General features: G+C 39.8%; 1 protein-coding gene across 1 annotated transcript; it reads right to left on the bottom strand.

Annotated features, from left to right (window-relative positions):
* Window positions 1-437: 437 nt before the first annotated feature.
* On the bottom strand, window positions 438-19,729 carry pomgnt2 (protein O-linked mannose N-acetylglucosaminyltransferase 2 (beta 1,4-)). Its single transcript, XM_030749051.1, has 2 exons — window positions 19,428-19,729; window positions 438-2,834 (listed from the first exon to the last, which is right to left on the bottom strand). Exon 2 carries the CDS (start codon window positions 2,744-2,746, stop codon window positions 938-940), a length of 1,809 nt encoding a protein of 602 aa, XP_030604911.1. The 5' UTR covers window positions 2,747-2,834; window positions 19,428-19,729; the 3' UTR covers window positions 438-937.
* Between the last annotated feature and the right edge of the window lie 709 nt (window positions 19,730-20,438).

Genomic DNA, 20,438 nt, shown 5'->3' with positions numbered 1-20,438 from the left:
ACAATCGGTAGGTAAAAGAAACCACAAAGATATTTAGGCCTGATATTAGAAAATAATATGCATTTTAATTGCATATCAGTTTTAATTCCACTTGGATTGCATAGTCTTAACATCAAGTAATAAATGTAATGTGATAACTAAATGTGATAGAAATATAATGTGAAATGTGTTATTCATAAATGAAAGAGTTTCTGTAATTAGATGGAAAAACAGCACTTAATTATTTTTAATTAAAACCATGGAAGACTATTAAACATTGACCGACAAATATACATTATGTTTATTACTTTACATTTAAACTACGTAAAACAGATAGAATTAAAAGTTTCTGTGCAATTAAATTACATAATCTTTAATATTAGGCCTGAATATTTTTTTTTCCAAATGGACAGAGGTAATACACACATACACGCACGCACGCAAACACACACACACGCGCACACGCGCACACACCACATTGGACGAGTCAGAAACCATTTTATAAAAAAAAAAAAAAAAAAACATCTTTTTCTAAAATCTCTTTTTGCTCCTTACAGAGAAACTGCATTGCATACTGTAAAAGGTAAAGAACCAGTGTTTTGACTAATACACAAAACATTTTATATATTATTTTTCAACAAATAAATCTGAATTCTACTTTTTTTCAGAAGAGACATAGTTTAGCACTTTCTTTCTAAAGTAAAAGCAATAAACTTTTCATTCGATATCGGCTGTTACTGCTAAATTCTGACCCTGTGCTTCAAAGTCTTTTGCAGTTCATCCTGGGCTCGGCATGGAAGCAGCACCATGCAACAGCCTGTTCTAAGATTTCAGAACCACAACTTATGACATTTACCATTTCCCACTTTACAAACTGTAATCCAGCAGTCCCCTGTTCCAAACCGATTGTCTGGAACAGTGTGAAACAGCACACAAACAATCTGGCCTTGTGTTCGTACTAGGTCCTGCATGTAAGAACATCAGCAAAAGGGCCCAAGAGGTTCTTGTTGAAGATGCACCTAACCCACACCAGGTAAGTGGTGAAGGGCTTAATGTTCTCTGAAAAAGTATAGTTCTGCTGGGGAAGGATATAAGGCATGTAGGTGTTCTCTCCCTGCTCTTGGATCCACACCTCGTACTTCACCTCTCTAACTTTCAGGAATTTCAAATTCCACGGGATCTGCCAAGAGACTGTTAGTTTAGCCTCATTGGTGGTTTGTACTGAAGTTTGACATTTGGGTTCTCTGACCCGGCCCGGATGGACTGTGCTGGCTACCTTGGCCTTTTTTAAGCTGGGCTTGGTCTTCATGCCTTCTCTGAGGACTTCCAGAAAGGTTGGGATGTCCACCAAAGTGTCCTGATAAATCCGGAAGAGCCACTCAGGGTTGCGGCAGCAAAGGTGCCTGGGGACATCCTTGCTTGCCTGAATTCGCTCCTGCTCCTCTTTTTCCAAGTGAGCAATGCCTCCTTGTTCCCAGGGTCTTTCTGGGTGGGTGACAGTATTCTCCTCCTTAGTGTTCCTCCAGTAGACATAATGAAGGTCCATGCCTGGAAGAGAGGCAAGGGTTCTATATGGAGTGTACTGCTCTGGGTTCACAGCAAAAGGGAACAGCTCCACCACGGCAGCGCCTCTAGGGAGGAAGAGCGAGGTGATAAGCTGAGCTCCATGCATGCTGACTAACATGGAAGCACCGCTGATCACCTGGACTATACTGGGGAAAGACTGTTCTTCCAAGGACACTGTGACCACTCTCATCTGGAACTCTTGGGCCAGCGCCATGATTAGCTCTGCTTCATTCAGTATGAGTCTTGTTGTTGAACGACTGAACACAACAATGTATTCATCCTTCTTCTCTTTCTCCTTCTCATCTTCTGAGCTTCCTCCATCCTTCTCTGCCTCCTCCACCCTTGTAATGTTCATTTTCTCCATAAGTGCTCTGGCAAACTGCCTGATCTCATTGCCTGAGACCAAGATGTTGGCTTTGGGTCCCTGCGGCTGAACAAACCCATACTGGTACCAGGTAGTCATTTTGGACAAGCCAACATAAGATTTAGTAAAACACATGAGCTTTCCAAAGTTCCTAAGCTGTTCTTTGAGAAGCGGTTGCTTGCTGCTGAGAAGTCGGTAGAGGTCAAAGTGTGGGCCTTCGCCCCAGCCCTCCATGAATACAAGACGAGCCTCGTCATCCAAATCTGAATACTGCTTCATGGTATAATAGGCTGGGAGGAGGTCATCATGGAATACATGCATTAGGTTATCGGGATTAAACCGATTTAGGATCAGTGTTATATCTGGCACAAATACAGGCTTGGGCATAAACTTTAAAGCAGCAGCTGGGAGCTCTAAAAAGTTGAAATATTGGGTATTGTGATCTTCTACTGAAGACAAGTCAAGCAGGGCAGGTTGGAAGCGCCTAGACCCCAGGTTAGGTAGCATGACCGAGGAATTGGAGTGGAAGAACACAAACTCCTCCGCCTCAGAGCAGTAACAGAGGTAGTCAAAGCGGCAGATGCGGTCGGTATGCATCTTGCCAGTGCAGACCATGCGGGTGCCGTGTTCCTGAAGAGCCTGCAGGGCAACATGGTAGTCGATACGGGCCTGCGAGACTTCCTGAGACTGCTGTGTCATATGCAGCTCTTCCTCCAGCAGGGCAGCATGCTCACTCAGCTTGGTATACTTCCAAAGTAGTGCTGCGACCACAGAGACCAGCAGTCCATTAACAAGTGCACCGACACTCATCCTGCAGCCTGCCACTGAAGCCCGCATCACTGCTGCTACTTAGGACCCACCTCCTGACTCCAACTGACCTCCGACCTCAGAGGGAGGCGACGAGACATCCGCCGCAAGGAGCAGACTTAAGGGAAAAAAGAGATGAAAAAAGGGGAGAAGATAAAAGACAAAAGTTAAAATACAAACATCACAAAGTCAATTTAAAAAGAAAAGAAAAAGTCATGGTTGCTGCAAGCAATTATCTAATTAAGAATACAGGACACAAAAGACAGCAATGGTATAGTTACGAAATCAATATCAGACCTACATGGCTGCAGTGCTCTTCATGAAAGCAACACAATCTGGTGATTCATCTGAGCAGATCTCAGCTCTCACCTTTGGGAATAGCAGCTGTTTACCTTGGTGAACAAATGAGACACTTTTCTAACCTTACATCCCCTGTCACCTTCTTTCTATATGTAAAGACAAATTACAGTGTGAGGAGGCACAGAGAAAAGAACAAGACTATTGCTTTCAACTCTACTCATCTGCATACTGAGAGAACAAGTGAGTCATTGAGAGACTCAAAATCAAACCAGCGGCTAATAGCAAGCAGCTGCCTGCAGACACGAGGCAACTAGCATGCTAAATACCTACTTGAAGGCTAGCTTAACTTGCTTACAATAACAGTTTCCACAATAATCAATTACCTAATATGTTATTCCTCATTTTTGCAGATGCATGTACCCAGAGGAGGAGGAAGAGGACTAATTTGAATCTATACTTTGGTATGCCATGCTGTATATAGAAAAAGAGGAAAAAAAAAGGGAAGATTTGGACTGAATTGTCCCCTCTCTAGAGCAGGCCTTCTAAACTAAATCAGGTCAGACTAAACTAAGAGCATACAGACACCACACAGAAATTCATACAAGGTGTCATGAACAACACAGTGCACAGCCTGAAGACATCTTTTTTTTTTTTGCGTGCCATCCTCTTTCCTAGGTCAGGACCCATTTATATCTCACAATGTATGTATCACTGCTCTAACCTTTTTCCAATACTGCCCTTTATCTTGTTCACTGCAGCATTTTGCTCCTGTTACTGTCGTACAAGATTTGCACTTTTGTTTTTTGCTCTCTTGTTGTTGCACTCCCGCTCTCCCCGAGTTTCTTGCATGCTGTCTCTGTTCTGCAGGAGCTGAGCAGACTCCCTGGGCTATTTTTGACATCCATGCAAGTACAATATGTCACTGCCAATAGGGTCACTCTTTGTGATCAAACTGACTGAATACACACAGGCACAATATAGACAGTTCAAAATGCAGCAATGAACAGCTGCTGCAGAGAATAAAGAAGAGTTACATCAGCTGGACTTACAGTCTGTCGTAACATGGCAATCTAAGTCCAAGCTTTTGGAAGCTGAAGCATCTTATTTAATTATTTTTCTCCACATGAAGACCAGGACAGGATGTTGCTGGTTGGGATGTACAATGTAATGATCACAGCATTTATCACCCGAGTTAGCGTCACAATTCTCATGCTACAGTTCTACTTTTATAAATGCCACTGACTCATTTACACAGCTGCTGTCACTCAAACCCAAAATATTGCTCTGCGCGAGACCTGTAATCCAGTTGCTGCATAATCGTGCTATTTTGACTTTTTGTTTGATGTTAAAGATTTTTCATCACTGTAACTGTATTTTATTCATTCTAACAGACACTACAGTGGCTTCATGAGCCTTCAAACGACTAAAATTTGCATCCAGAATGGTTTGGGTTACTAGAATAACAGTTTAAACAGGATGTAATATAGTCGCTAATGACTGCTTTAAGTTTGCTAGTTTAAAAAAAAAAAAAAAAGAAAAGAAAAAGAAATTAAATTGATAAAGACTTCAGGTGCTTACAAAATAATTAATGGAAGCAACAACAGGAAACTCTCACACTGTCACATATAAAACTGACCAAAAAAAGCAAACAGATTAATATTTATCTTTCCAAAGACAGAAGCCAAGCCCCTATGCACATTTTAACAGGTTAAAAATTAAACTGGCTATAATGTCTCTATCACGTTTACTGTTTTCTTTCACAAACTGCAATCCTTAGAATATTAAAAAGATGGGAGCTCAACTATGGGAATGTCAGAGAGAAGTGTTTTTGCTATCTCACTCGTAAGACAGATATTGAGACACAAAGCTTTTTTTGTTTTCTTTTTTTAAACTTAGCCTGAATTTGTAGGTCATTCTTTACACAATTAGGCCTGGAGGCAAAAATCCATGTTTCCCACTTTGACAGCTTCTTATCAAGACTGTCTTAAGTCAGGTAGAGCACATAAAAAGGCTTTATGGGTGGCATATTATTTATTTATTAAGAAAACAAAAAGAAAAACCAAAAAAAAAAAAAAAAAAAAAGGGTTTTGGATGAACCATATTGGTAGGAACAAAGTTAACATGTATAAGCAGCAACTGCAAACAGAAGGGAGATAAATTTATTGTTTATATGCAAATATATACACTGAACTCAAAGAGAAAGCAAGCAGGTCATGATGAATGCTGAGGAAAAGGTTTTTTCTTTATTCCCTTCAACAACAACAACAAAAAAAAATCCCTTTCTGCACAATAAGCTCATAAAGAATGCTTAATGCCATTTCCCATGACAAAATGTCACAGAAGAAGCACAGTGGGAATCAGAGCACCATACAGACACCATATACTGAAGTATCACCTTGATGCTGATGCAGCAGCCAAAATAAGGTGAAATGAAGTGGGAAGAGGAGGCTGCTAGTGAGGCTAACATTAGGCAGGCAGCCTGCATGCGCTTTTCGCTCCACAAGGACAAGGGCGGCACAAGACGCGGGTTGCAGTGCCAACAGTCCTGTTTAATCCCTCTGACTGCACACTGGCTCCCACAGGGATGCATGTGAATGCCCTCTGTAATTTGACTGAGCCAAGAAACCGAAGGCTTCGAAATGTCAAAGCCGCTGCAAGACACCACAGCATGCACAAAACACCCTCATTTGCATCACCACGTGTTACAGGCTGCAAACAGAGACCTGAACAACTGTAAGCTGCTTCCTGGATCCGGTCATATCACAGAGCTAAAGTCCAAAACATGGAGGTGCTTTCCAGACTCTGATGTCTGTGTCATTTATAAACTGACCTTGAAGACAAGGGGTTTTGTGTCTCCTTGGCAGTGTGCTGGAGTGAGTTAATGTACTGCCAGAGAATAAGACTGTTCAAATAAGGAAAAGGTCACCGCAGTTCCAAATATAATCAAATGTGAGCTGAGATCTGTCTCCTGAGCAATGCTTATGCTGAGGGGTGATGTCATATCTATATTTTTTTACTCAGTGCACAGTTATACAGGCTAACTTTCTTATTCTCAGTACAGGAGTCACATTTAGTGCTTTGATGATTTTGATGATGGACCAACACATTGGCCCAAAAGGTGTTCAACTTGATTAAGATCTGCTGACTGTGACGTTATTAAACATATAGCATTTCACTGACTCATCCTTGTGAAACCATTCAGTGATCTATCATGCCCTGTGGATGATGGGGCATTGTTAGTCTGAAGGAGACCATTGCTCAGAAACACAGTGCACTGATCTGTAGAGACCATTTCCCCCAAGGAGATAAGCGGACCCAATCTGCCCCAGTAAAATTCCACCCACAGGAAAAAGCCAGCAGATGACCTCCTTACAGACAAGGGTTCAGGCTTTTAAAGGTGTGTGGCTGCAAGAAGAGACTAACAGCAAGTTGTACTTATCTCAACTTTCAAGCAAGTGACTTAAGTGACTGTCAGCTACAAAGCAATGCATAATGAACAAACTGCTTTATATGCTGACTTCTTACAGGGCAGTATAATTAAAACTATTTAATATTTAACAATATATTACATATCACAATATAAAAAAAATAAAGAACATGGATCAAATCATTAAACACTAAAACGTTGCTCAGTTTAAACAGAGATCCCTTTGTCCCATGTTTACAATCCAAAATGAAAAGCAGTAGATAAAATGTTCAGTGAATATATAGCTATAGTGACTATAGTGGAATCATTCATTCATTCATTCATCCATTCATTCATTCACTGCTCTCAGTCAGATGCCTTCATACGTGAATACATTTCAGCATATCACGGCGACTGTGTATTTTGCCTCCCATAACTTGAACTGAATTAAGATTCTGAAACATTGCAGAAAAACATTTTTGTCATACGAATTATTTGAAAATGGACTGAAAGTGGGAAAATGTGTTTAAACCATTTAATAACAGAACCAAAAGTGCAAAGCAGAAGGTGTGCAAAAAAATTATATTTGTGGAAACAAACAGGCTAACTTTGCTAAATATGCTCATTATGCAACCATAACTATTGTGTCATAACTATAACCAAGTTACCTGGAAAAGTGTCCATATACTCACTGAACATATTCACTCAAGTGAATATGTTCAGTGAGTTCACAGGTATAACTTTTATGACCCCTGACACTTTCAAAGTGTCTGAAATTCTACTTGGATTCTATGTTTTTTGCGTGATATTAAGTCCAATGTGTTAATACAGTATGTCAAAACAGTCATATGGATGACCTCTGCAGCAGACCAAACACTGTGGATTCAAACTGGATTAAAACAGCAACAGCTCCTCTGTCATTTATAGCATATTAAGGCCCACAAGTTGAAATATTTGGGGCTCCTTTATAGGAAAAAGATCTTGTTCTTCAGCTGCTAGACATTATACTTCATTCTTCACTCCTTTACTCCATCTTCTCAGAATCACAGGATCTTCCGTTATACACCAGTATAAAAGAACCCCTGCCTCTCACCAGTTGCACTGTCATGAGGCTACATTACATCACGCCAACAGTCAAGATGTCACAGTCGATTTTATGTATACACGCTGAAACGAGGCACACGGTGTACTGTGGAATGCCTCCTCTATCCCAACATCTAGAATCACCAGACAACTATGCATTCCTTCAGCGCTCCACCACTGCACATCGACTGGAGTCACAATTTCCTCAGCAACAGATCACAGTAAAAATAGGCACAGAATCCTCATCAACCATCAACACCAGAGCCCTTCAGGAGGTCCTCAGTCCCATACACTTATTCATCCCCTGTCACCACATAGTACAAACACTCTGATGGCTCTGCCATTCTGGGACTAATCAATGACAATATCTCTCTTAGAGCCTATCAACACTCTGTTTCACACTTCACACAGTGGCGCTCTAACAAGTACCTCAAACACGTGGGGGAAAAACAAAAAAAACAACAACAAAACAATCTGGTTGCTAACACATCAAACAAGCCCCCAAACCAGTTTAATCCACGGAGAGTTAATCAAACAGGTCAAGAGTCTGAGGCATCTCGAATTCTGAATTTACTTTGCACACTATTAATATCCAGTAGCAGACAAAGGACTTTAAAATGGAAAACACTTTAAGCTTAAGTGTGGTCTTCCTTGCACTTCTAAACAGTCTTCTTTCTGTTCAGCTGATTTTTCTTTAATGAAGAAAAAAAAAACCCACAGGTTTAAACCATTCAGATATTGCATAATGTTCACAAGGGAACAAACCAGTGCAATATGAAATGCATTAATAGTTGGAGAGATACACTTATTTGAACATAAACGTGTCTTATAAAATATTTTCTTAATTTTAGTGGAACTACAACTTATACAAATGTTAAGGCTTTTTTTTCCACCACAGCCAGAAAGAATCAGAACTACAGAAGGTTAAAAAAAAACTAACAACGTAAATGTTATGAATTACCACCATGTACCTTCGGTTCATTAACTGATATTCATCCCATAATAGCAGTAGGCTAAACCATTCACCTTCATCTGAAGCCTGTTGCTATGCCACACAGATGTTCTAATTTTGCTACACAGTATGCCAAATATTATGTGGATAGTACTTAAAGTACCATTAGTCCTGGGTCTAGCAACTTTTCTGGTAGAAATCCAGCTTTGCATTCTGTGCAGCTCAGGAAACAGCCACTTTTAATGGTTGCTTCCCCCCGTAGCTGACCATAAATATACGATTATTTAAATTGTTGATTATATCATAAAATTTTGAATATTAATGCACAGTCCTAATCCCCGCATGAATAAATTCTGTGCATTTAACACATCTAGTCAAGTGGTAGGACTAGTGGACAGCCACCTTGCAACTCCAGCTGTAAGCTGGTGCCTTGGTCAGGGCAAACCAGAGCTCCCAAAAGAACATGCAGTCTCCACAGAGAATGGCCCAGGTTCAAACCCAGGCATCAGTGCTAACCACGGAGCAGACACGCTGCCTTTATCTTTATTTCTGCGTGCAGAGTTGGGGGGGGGGGGGGGGGGGGGGGCAATAAACAATATCCCATCTATTCACCATTGACTCACTCTGTAAAGAAAAATAAATAAATGCAGGGTCATTAAAAGCATCAAACATTTCTTTGAATCCTAACCAATCAGGCTCAAAAGCTCTGAGAAGCAGCACATTTAAATGAGTTCATCACTATGAGCCACCCCTTTCAGATTACTTGTAGTCTTTTGATTTATTATAAATGTGAAAATATTGATTAATAGAACTTAAAAGGCATACCTGATTAAAGCACTAAAACCTAGCTGAATAATGAGCACAGAGCTGCTACTTTTAAAAACACAACAGCCTCAGTTCTGAAGTAACAGCAGTGTGAGCCAGTAACAACAGAGGCCCCTGTTAGCCTAGTTCCATCAACATTTGACTCTGACTATCATTTTCTGGTAGCCAAGTAATTACAAAGGGTTTAATAAAAGAAAGGGTTGGAGGTAGTCAAAGGCTGATTTCATTATAATGAAATTATGCACTAGTTTTGACACTTATTTTCCTAATATTCAAATAAAATTTAAAAAGCAGGGCTGAGCACACTCCACTGCGCAGTACTATGGCTCACCTATTTTTGCACATCAGCACTTCTCCGCCCAATAAACCTTGTGGTGGTGCGCCTACATGTATAATACTTTTCCTCAAGCTGCCTAAAGTATTCACGAGATATCATACATAAAGTACATGCAGCGATGTGGAAAATATATTTCCCAAACAAGACATGATTTGCGAGCAAAAGTAGTGTCCATGTACACAAAAGAGGCTTCAGCCTGTTCTGTAGCCTTAGCCTTCAAGTAAAAGTGAGCACAATAAAGCTATTTTTGGCCTGAACTGCAAAAAATGTTTAAACATGCACAACTTATTTTATGGTATGAACTATGAACATCATTCAAACAAGTGTACAGTGAGGCAAATAAATTTTTCCTTTGCATTTAAAAAAAAAAATAAAAAATCTGCCTCTTATTGACTTGAGTTACAGGCTGACACCACATAATTGCATCATCAGTAATACTTAACAGTACTGCTTTCATATGACATCTGCAGCCTCGTCTGTGCTGCGCCCACATTAGTGCAGAAACCACTAATGTCTGATTCACTAGATGTTGTACCAAGGTAAGCAACATTTTGAGTCTTGACTCTGGATGATAAAGGTCAAGATAACCATACTGTCACAAGCAGCCATGCAGAGCAGTTATTGTAAAGCTGCTGGTATAACAGAGCCTGGGGGGGGGTTACTACAACATATGTAGGAACAGTTGGTCCGGCCACTATGAAAAGTTGAAAGCCAGAAAAATATTTGTGAAATGTTTCCAAAAAAAAAAAAAAAAAAAAAAAAAAAAAAAAAAAAAAATCAGTTTTCATTCAACTGAAAGGATACCTGTAATACATCTATTATGAAGACCTAGTGATTTTCTAGTATTTGTGATGTAAACATTTCTTTGGAAAAGCTTAGAATGAGGATTGATCAGTGGCACAATATAAACAAAGGGTTTATACATTTCTATTTAAAAAAAACAAGAAAAAATTTTTGGAACCTTTGTATGTAGTGATGTTCACAAAGCTGAGAAAGGTGAAGCTTCACCAAATGTTGATAAAGGAAGAAGGAAACTATCGTAGGGGTTTTTAATGCTTAAATGCCAACCACGCACACCACCAGAAGATACTGCGTGTTTATTTTCCCCAATGCAGATAAACAAGGTGTACATGGCAGAATCATCAAAAAAAAGTATCACCTGGATCAGTCGGAGCAGACATGGAAGTGCTGTGAGCATATCAGTGTTTTTCAAAAAACACTTTACCTGGGCATGCCACCCAGTTATGCTGATAGCCACCCAAGAATTTTTTTTTTTTTTTTTTTTAATTAAAATGAATCCATTCAGGAAAATGATGCCCTCCACAGACTACTGGTTAGCCCACTGATTCTTCCTTTGAAAATCTAGTCAGCTAACTCCGGTCAGTACCATCTAGTGCTTTGCTGTGGGGAAGGCTGGTCGAGTTCCTGTTGTGGCAGTCCTCCCAGTAATCCCTCTAATCTGGAGATCTGCTGTAAAGTGTAAAGCATGTATGAACATACCTTCAATATACAGTAGTTTATGTACATGTACTGCAGACAGTGCTGAGATGATGGTAAATAATGTCAGAGTAGCTTTGCTGGACAGTGTGGATGTATACTTAGACAACTGTACACTAGTTTTCTCTCAAGCATAGTTTTCCTACGAACCTCAAGATTGGATCGACTGATCCTTGAAGATTCATCTTCCTAATATAAAATCACTTCAAGGCCAAAACACATCCCTTCTGAACTATCTGCCAGTCACTGCTCTTTCCATGCTAACAAGGTGAGCTTGTCTGCTCTGGAGATGATACGCACCCTGATGATGCAGAAGACAGCACGGAGCAGCATTTAGTTTTTTAATAGGAATCCTGGAAAGATGAGATGCATCTGGGAGATGAGTGGCAGCAGTAGCCTTGCAGTGTAGCTGTTCAACTGGTCCCAGGTGTTTGTCATTCCTTGCAGCTCACCATCCCTTCCCCTTTGGGGTTAACCTTCTGTCTTTCGCTAAATTTCTTCTCCTTTGAAAATCACCTCTGAGAGCCTACCCATGCCTCTTCAAAAGAGGGATTTTAAAAAAAAGAAAAGAAAAACAAACGCTGTATCACTTGATCCTTTCTTTTCTTTCCTGTACCGGTTTTTCTTTCCCTTTGGCCACCTGATTGCTGAGCTCTTCTGGCTGTGATGATGTGCCCTTATTTGTTGTCATCTTTATTCCTGGACTAAATGTGGCCTGTCAGATTGGATCAAGCTGCTTGGAGCTCTGTGTGGCACTAGGGAGAATTAATGGCCCAGTAGCCATTATCTGGCTGTACAAAGACAAGTCACATACCCTTTCTCTCACTTTGCATCTCTTTCTCAAACACATTTGGACAGACAGTCACACACACACACACACACACACACACACACACACACACACACACACACACACACACACACACACACATCGTTGAGTTACATAAATGCACTGCCATGCCATCCAACACGGGGGTAGAAAATGGGCTGGCTGCTGGTAATAGTGTCAAAAAAATGTCCCTAGTCTGTGTTTGACACATCTCATGTCTAACCACTTGCCTAGTTCATACTGAGACTGATTACTTGCCTGATTGATGCCAGCTCCTTAACAACACTTTCTTGCTTCCCTATATCATTCGCTAACAGTGACCCACCGTGCCTTCTGCAATACAGCAGATATAACATCAAGGCTGTACACTACATTGTGCTGTCTCTTCTCCCCCAGGGATGCAGGCGATACAGAGGCTGGCGTGGACAATCTGCAGAATGTGTGTGAGTTAGTGACAGACAGACAAAACGGAACAAAGTAAGAAGGACAACCTCTAAAAACACTGCAGCACAGCACTTCAGCACTGCCCCAGGACAACAGGCAATATTCCAGAGAAGAGATAGAAATAGAACAGGAAAGCTGGATGAACACTTGAAGATATCTGCCAGTGTATAAGCTCTCAAGTTGCTGAGCCCATCCTTTTTGGAGACTTGAGAGTCCTGCAAATTTAGAGGGAATTTTACCCATCCAAATCTGTGTAGGACATGGTGGCAGGGGAAGAAACTCTTGTGTATCCTTTGGTGCTAAACTCCTGTTAAAGGGGAACTCTATTTTCACTCCTGCTATAATTGTCTGCAAACAGTGATATGTTTGTGCTGTTCTGTCAGCACGTACATTATCACGTCTGTGTGCAGCAAGGTAGACAAGAACAATATCAAAATCTGTGTCACAAGGACTCAGGGCAAAGGTTTGATTTCAGTGTGAGGACATCTGCTACCAGCTCTGCCCAGCAACTGAAGTCCCCCCCCACCCACCCAAGATAATCTGATAAAATGTGAGAAACTACTTAACCCTTTCACAATCCAACATCATTTGGCTACTTACTAAAAGTTTTGCTCAGTTTGTCACCTGCCATCAAACTATTCGTCTGAATCGTTGTTCTTTATCTTTGTGTGAAGTGTATTTTTTAACACATCTGTAACAGCAGTAATTCTCAGCAGTTTGAAAGATTTTCTCTCAGTTACATTTGTGGAGTAAAAACCGCAGGAGACGCCATTAACTTCTATCTCATTAATTTATCACCTCTGCTGTAGCTAAACGCACTAAAAGTACCTTTAGACACTACTGCTAAAACTGGGTTTAAAAATCGCTTTACAGTCAATTAACTCTGAAAAATGTATTACAAACATACTTGAAAAGACTCACTAGTCCTGGGAACATTATGATCCATACAGCTATGCATTTACTGCTGCTTAACTAGGTCTGAAAAACAGCACAAATATCCAAACCCTCTTCTCCAGACCACTTCCTTCAGCACTTATGGAGGGATATCAAAGTTGTTCTTTGGCCAGCTGAGAGAGATCATCTCTCCAACGTGCCCTGGGTCTGCCCCAGGCTCTCCTGCCAGCTGTTCATGTCCAAAACACCTCACCTAGGAGGCATCCACGTGGCATTAAAGTCATGTGCCTGAACCACAACTTCAACCACAACTTCGTTTGATGGAGAGAAACGGTAAATATACTCTGAACCCATCTCAAATGACCAAGCTCCTCAACCTGAGCCCAGACACCCTTCAAATAAACCTCATTTCCACTGCTTGTATTCACATCTTATTCTGTCACTACCCACAGCTTGCAGGAATAGATGAGGATAGATCAGCCAGTAAACTGTCAGCGTTACTTTTACACTCTTCTCCACGTGCACCGGTACACCGTCTCCATCACTGCAGACACTGTGCCAAACCATCCATCAATCTCACGCAATGCCAATCTCCAGTCTGCCCCAACTCTGGGAACATTATGATTTATTTATTTTACAATTGTCTCTAAAATAAATCTCCTCCTATAAGACTAATCCCAATTATATTTGAGCCAATGCATTATGCTTTGTCTCCTGAGAATTCTTGACATAGTTTTCTTTTCACTTGATGCATGTGCTTTGTAAAAATGCTTAGAAGTCTCATAATGATCAGCAAACCCTTTTTAAGCATCTGTTTTTCTTCCACATTCCCTGTAGAATATGTGAGGTGCAGAAGCCTTTTTGGGTTTAAACAATATCTGGCATAGCACGACTTTGAGAACGTAAACACAAAAGGGATGTCAGTGAAGTTTTAAAGGTTAAAAAAAAAAAAGAAAACCTGACACAACTTATTACCACCTTTACACTGAAATCCAAATAGATACTTTCTATTTTCAATGAAGCCTCTGGCAAATTTATTCTTCTTGTCCCTGACACTTTAGGCAGGCCAAATAAAATATTAAGTCAGTCAAGAACCTGAATCTTAGGTGCTCAAAAGCTTGCAGCCTTTTTCACAGGATCATTAAATTTCACAGACTCCCTGCATAATTCATATCAACTTTGTGACAATCAGAGGTTTCACTGAACTGCTATATTGCTTTGAAAACCCAAATACAGATTTAATTTTACTCCAGCCTAAACTGGATTTAAAAATACACAGTGTTTGAACACTTGGTATCCTGCAGTGGTCATAGGCCTTGTGAGGAACTGTCTTGACTGGGAGACAATCTTGGATGATTCCCAGTGATAAACTTCAGACTAACCACTTAGTCTTTGTATTATAGATAATTTCTTGTGTAAAACAGAGAAACTAGGAAACACTTCTATTAAGGTATAAAGCTGTTTATTGTTTGTGTAGGTGTAGTACATTGGTCAAACCTACACAAGCAACAGGCTCCACCGGTCTGCACTGGAGACTGTTAGTTGCTCAGAGACACAGCTTCTTCCATTTGGAGCCCCAACCTTCCAAGTAAAATGTGGGTGTTGACTTGCATGTTTTGAAAACACTCTGAAGAAAAGGCCAAACCTAACAAAGTTCTATGTGAAGGTTATTGTGGTGTAACTCTTTGACTACAAACACAGCTCCAAATGTCCAATGTGATGAGTTTAAGAGCTGGTAAGAGAAACATGAGCCAGCTGTCACTCATTTAAGTGTCTGACATTAAATCTTCTATAAACCAGCAACACTGTTTCCTACCAGCACCAAAATTAGAGAGCCTAAACTTAATGAATGAGCATAATTATTCAATGAACTAAAAATAAAGATTATTTTTGAATAGGAATCATTTGGAGCGAACATCCAATGGTGGCACTGCATATTAGGGCACTGGCTTTGGCCTCAAGCATAGTAGCCACATAGTTGCCTCCTGAGGCCAAAAGGCCAAAACCACCCACAGGTATTTCACAGCTGTAGTGGGTATTCTAGTTCTTATGCCATCAACATGCCATCATCATAGCTGTTAGGAGACAGTACAGGAATTACACCTCCTATGCCAACATAATCAGAGCCTTATATAAATACAGCATCTGTTGGCTCGTTGTTCTGTTTTGCTGACATGGGGCCACACTAGCTGAGGTGTTGACCTTCTGTCACAGAACCCTCATTTTCAATGTAACCATAGCATTTCCCATAGAGTTAGAGCTCTATTTGAGCAGCAGAGTGTTCAGGGTCTATCAATATAAATTTAAAATTTAAGTAAACAAGCAAGTCTCAGTGGAGTTCCACTGAGTCTAAACTACAACTCGACTGCTCTAGCAGCAGATAAACCTGCTCTTTATGACCTGCAGATTCTGGTTCGAGTGGAATTCTAGCTCACAGCAGATCTCTATAACAGAAGAAACACTACCATCACCAACTGCAGTCCAAGACAGAAGGGTTGGAATATGTCAGTGGGACAATATCCTCTCTGGGGAAGCAGCCGAATTATATCAAGAACCGTTACAATGGTAAACTGGTCACTGGGCCAGCTGGTATGGAAATCATGAAATGATGGGACTAGCTGGTTAGCAGTGACTGAACTTTCAAAATAAAAATGAGGTTTTCAGCTAGTAAAACAGATGAAGTCTCTCTCAGATGGATGAAAAATGACAATCAACAATTCAGCAGTGAACTGCCAGATATACTTGGCCACCCATTAATATATCTCTGTGGCTCATCCAAATAAATATGTGATAGCAACATTGAGCCCATGGAAAAATGCAAAGTTCAACAAAGTACAAGAAGGGGGGGGCTTCATGTGATATCGAAAGTGTTTTCTAACTGCATTTTTCAGTACATACATAATGAATTTGTAACAAAGGGTGCAGAGAGTGCTAGATTATCACGTAAAACATGCAGGAAAAAAAAAAACAAAACAAAAAAACAATCAATGTCAATTTCAATTTTTAAAAAAATCTAAACAAAAAGTCAGTTGATGACTTCAGACTTTCATGTAGAAAGAAAAGAAAAAACAGCCCCAACAGACTGGATGCGCCTCTTTTGGTATTGAGGTCACTGTGCCAGAAATGATGCCTTTCATTTATCTGACACATGGGACTGATTATTTGAGGCACGTGTACATCAGCTCCACCACCAGTCTCTTAAGCTATGATCACCTGAAGAAGTCTCTTATGGTAAAAATCTCTCTGCAGAGACATTTGTGCACCTTTGAAGTGGTATGATTTTAGGCTTTCCCTAATGCATAATCTGCTTTCTCACAAACTGAACCCCATACTGCAGGATACTGGAGCTGCTGTAAAAAGTCATGCAAGTCAATGCTGCTCAGCAGTTAGGGGATGTGGAAATGCATGAATATCAGGTATGTCCCCAGTTAAAAATGTATGGATGTTCACAGAAGGGAATTCAAATTCAATCTGCTGAACAGGCCAGAGCTATAATGAAAAGTTGCAGCAATTGGCTTTGAATTATTCCCAAAGACAAAAGCAGAAATGCAGATCAAAGTTGCAGTATAATGAGGAGAGATCCAGGTCTGTAACACAAGACCCTGCTGAATGTCTCCACTCACTCCTGACATGAAAGAAGGCAGAGAAACAAAGGAAGGTGACACATGAAGTCAAATCGCATATGGTGATGTAATCACGATGTGACAAGATCACAACTGGATCACTTTATTGGTAAATATGAATTACTGAAGGAACACAAGTATGGTTTAAGGGAAAATGGAAGCACTACCTATGCATTAGTGGAGATGGTTGACAAAATGCCGCAATGCTGATCAACAGAAACTTTTAATACAACAGATTACAGTGAATTATTGAGAAAATTGGAGAAGTAAGGGACCAGAGGAGTAACACATACCTGGATAAAAAGCTATTTGGAAAATTGACAAGAGGTTGTCTTGTACTGGGCTGCGAATTTCAGTGGTTCGCTATCAGAACTCTTCAATGACTGCAATTAGCACTCTGCCCCGTCACCAATACCAGACTCGTATTTGTTTTTTCTCTCGCTTGATCGCCACACTACAGTATTATTTCACAGCAATTTGCAACCTACCACCGAGCACGGCCAGTTTTGTTCACAATGTGCATGCAGGAGCTCACGACGGTCCTGTTCACGCTTGATTTCGCAAACGTGCTTTTAGCAGCTGATCGGATCGCTAATACATCCAGATTATAATGTTTTTGTTATGCACACTTTTTGTGTGATTTCTGCAAACCCATTAGTGGAAGAAAGCTGTGCTCTGAGACATGCTGAATGCATGATATGTAAGCGTAACTCTTCTGGTTTACATGGAAAAATAATTATCGCTCTATCGAGGATTGTGATTACAGCGTAGGCTTTGGCTTGCTAATGTTAAACACAAAATACATGGTTTTTGCTCTTTCACAGTTTTAAAAAAAGTATTCGAGGTAAATGGATTTTGAATTTTGGGGTAAATTATGGAACATGGTTTTTCAAAAGAAAATGGATCGATGGATAGTTTACAAGTTTATTCAAAGGTTAAATGTGATTTTGTGATAAAGCTGCATTGTGTTATATTGAAACAGCTATAAAACACTTTTAATTTAATTTTGGAGGATGAAACCCTACAATTGGATGGGAATGAATTTAAAACAAATCATATCAGTGTTAGTTAGAACATTCTGATTACGCTGTTCAGATTGATGTCTGAGTCAGAACATCCAAGAAAACTATTGTAAAGTCCAGGGAAGTGAAATAGCATCTTGTCTGTTAGTTTATTGACCATAAATGCCACACAAGCTGCATTGTGATATTTTTATTTTCACAGTTCTGGTGTCATTACATCTCAACTCAACCAATATGAAGCCACTGGGAAGCCAGTTTTCATTTGCTCAGTGTTCAGTTACACTGCAGCACACCAAAGAACCACAATCAGAATGATTGATAATAATAAGTACTGTCAAAACAATCAGCTGATAAATAAATATGACAAAAGGGGATGTGTGGGATTAATCCTCCCCTTCTCAAACGAAAATACAGCTATAGATGCATATGAATGAGGTTTGTCTTAGATTATCACTGACTGGAGTCAAGTGCTACTGAATATTATAATTACAGCTCAAAAATACCTTGGTTGTATTATGTGGTTTAAGAATGTCATGGTTCATATGCTACTGGCTCTTCCCTTGATCTGGCCAGTCCAAATCTACAGTTTTCTTTTGATATCTCTTCCCACACATAAACTTGTTTGAAACTCTGACAAAACTAAGTGCATGTTATTAACAAGGTCACCAAAAAGTCCATTTTCAAACCCTTCACAGTCATAAAATTTAAATTGTTGATTGTTATAAATACTAGGACTCTAAGTGAACCATGACATCCAGCCAATGACTGGACTTTATATATACAAACAAATCTTGTTTCTACTTCACAATTCACAGGATCATTTTACGATCCACAATTTTGTCTGTGCTTCATTACGGTGATATTGTTTATATGCAACTTGGAAAATTTTGATTTAAATTCTTTGCTGCCAATAAATGGAAAGAGCAACAAAAAAACTACAAAGCTACATTCTCTGATTTCACTGGAACATTTTAGGAGATTATATTTATTTTTCTGCAACTACTCTTAGATGTGTTTTTTCATAAATTTGTGATAGTATATAATCTGTACATCCATCCATTTTCTTTTTGTTTTTGGACACAGGTGTGTCTAGAAAAAAAGAGATCATGACCTCGATTAGATTGTTTAAACAAATGGTTTCATCATAATAATGTAATGAAACATATGAAAAACAAACAATAAAAAAAAACTTATTTTAAAATATTAAATTTCAGCAGGGAAATGTCATAAACAGTAGTTTAAAACAATCAGCATTAGCTACATGCATTAATGTATTTTTCAGGCTGTCCTGCACACAGACACACGTCCATTAAAGTATCTATAACTGTATGTGAGCTGGTAGGAGACGTAGCCGCTGGACATGCTCCCCTCTGATATTTACCAACACCTGCAAAGGCAAAGCCCAGTGACCACGAAGCTGCAGGAATTTCATGAACGCAAGAATAGCGCTGTGTTCCAAACAAACAAGTAAAAAGCTTTACCTGAACTGTCACTCTTACCTTAGGTTCCAGTGGAAAATGTTGCTTTTATCTTTGAAAACAGTTAAGAGGTTAGCTCATTTGGGCAGCATCAGCGTCTCAGTATGTTGCAGAGTCGAAAGCAAAGACATGTAGTGGAAACGGGAAGAAAAGAATACCGGCGTACACGGGAGCTGTAAGTAACAAAAAAACACCGGTGTGTTCAATCATGAAATTTCTCCGAGACCCTGCCGGGGGGTTTTACTCTTGTTTACAAGCTAGCCTAGCTGTCACAAAGGTAGAATTAGAGAGAGAGCAGCTGTCTGGATACCGACTCCACTCTGCTGTCCAGTCTCCACCTACCACCGAGGGAAATCACGCGCTCAGATCTCGCGATGACACTCGACCTCTCCTACATGTGCATCTTGCGTTTAATTAATTGATGTGGTTGTGGAAGAAGTAGAGAGAGACTTCACTAAAGGAAAAACAGCAATGTAAAGATCCTGTTCCAAATGACTGAATTTATTACAACTGTAAACAACACATGAAGGAATCACTTTCATTCAGGCAAAAGGATAAAATATGGGTAGTTTAAAATGAACTGCTTTGTACTTTGATAAGTTACAATATTATTTTATTTTAATATAACACACACACAAACTCTCCTTTTGAACAGCAGAAGGATGGGGCTTCTATGCTCACACAAGAGTAGAACAAATGTACTGATTCTACTATACAACTGTATAAATAGGAATGAATTTTGAAAGGATAAAAATCATTCTTCCTAAATATATTCCCTCATCTGGTGTGATGATGTTGCTCAAGAGTGCTCTCTAAAGAGTTTGTCCAAAAATCTTCTACTGATTAATTAGGCTAGGATCTGGTGGCTGTGAGCCCTCATGCCCTATTGATGGGGTATTGGCACAACAATAGAGAGTACTTCCATCCTGTGATAGAAATGCTTCATCATAGAATAAAGGTGATCACTCTGAACAATTTTAGAGTTATTTGCAGTGACCCTTCCTCCTGAGTCTTGGGGGGGTGAACGTGGCC

Source organism: Archocentrus centrarchus, chromosome 16, assembly GCF_007364275.1.
Source record: "Archocentrus centrarchus isolate MPI-CPG fArcCen1 chromosome 16, fArcCen1, whole genome shotgun sequence".
NCBI classification, from domain to species: Eukaryota; Metazoa; Chordata; class Actinopteri; order Cichliformes; family Cichlidae; genus Archocentrus; species Archocentrus centrarchus.
The sequence above is the reverse complement of the archived record's forward strand: the minus strand, read 5'-3'. Positions and strand labels throughout refer to the sequence as shown.

Excerpts from the sequence above, each read along its gene's own strand:
- pomgnt2 (XM_030749051.1), bottom strand. The coding sequence starts at position 2,746 with ATGCGGGCTTCAGTGGCAGGCTGCAGGATGAGTGTCGGTGCACTTGTT.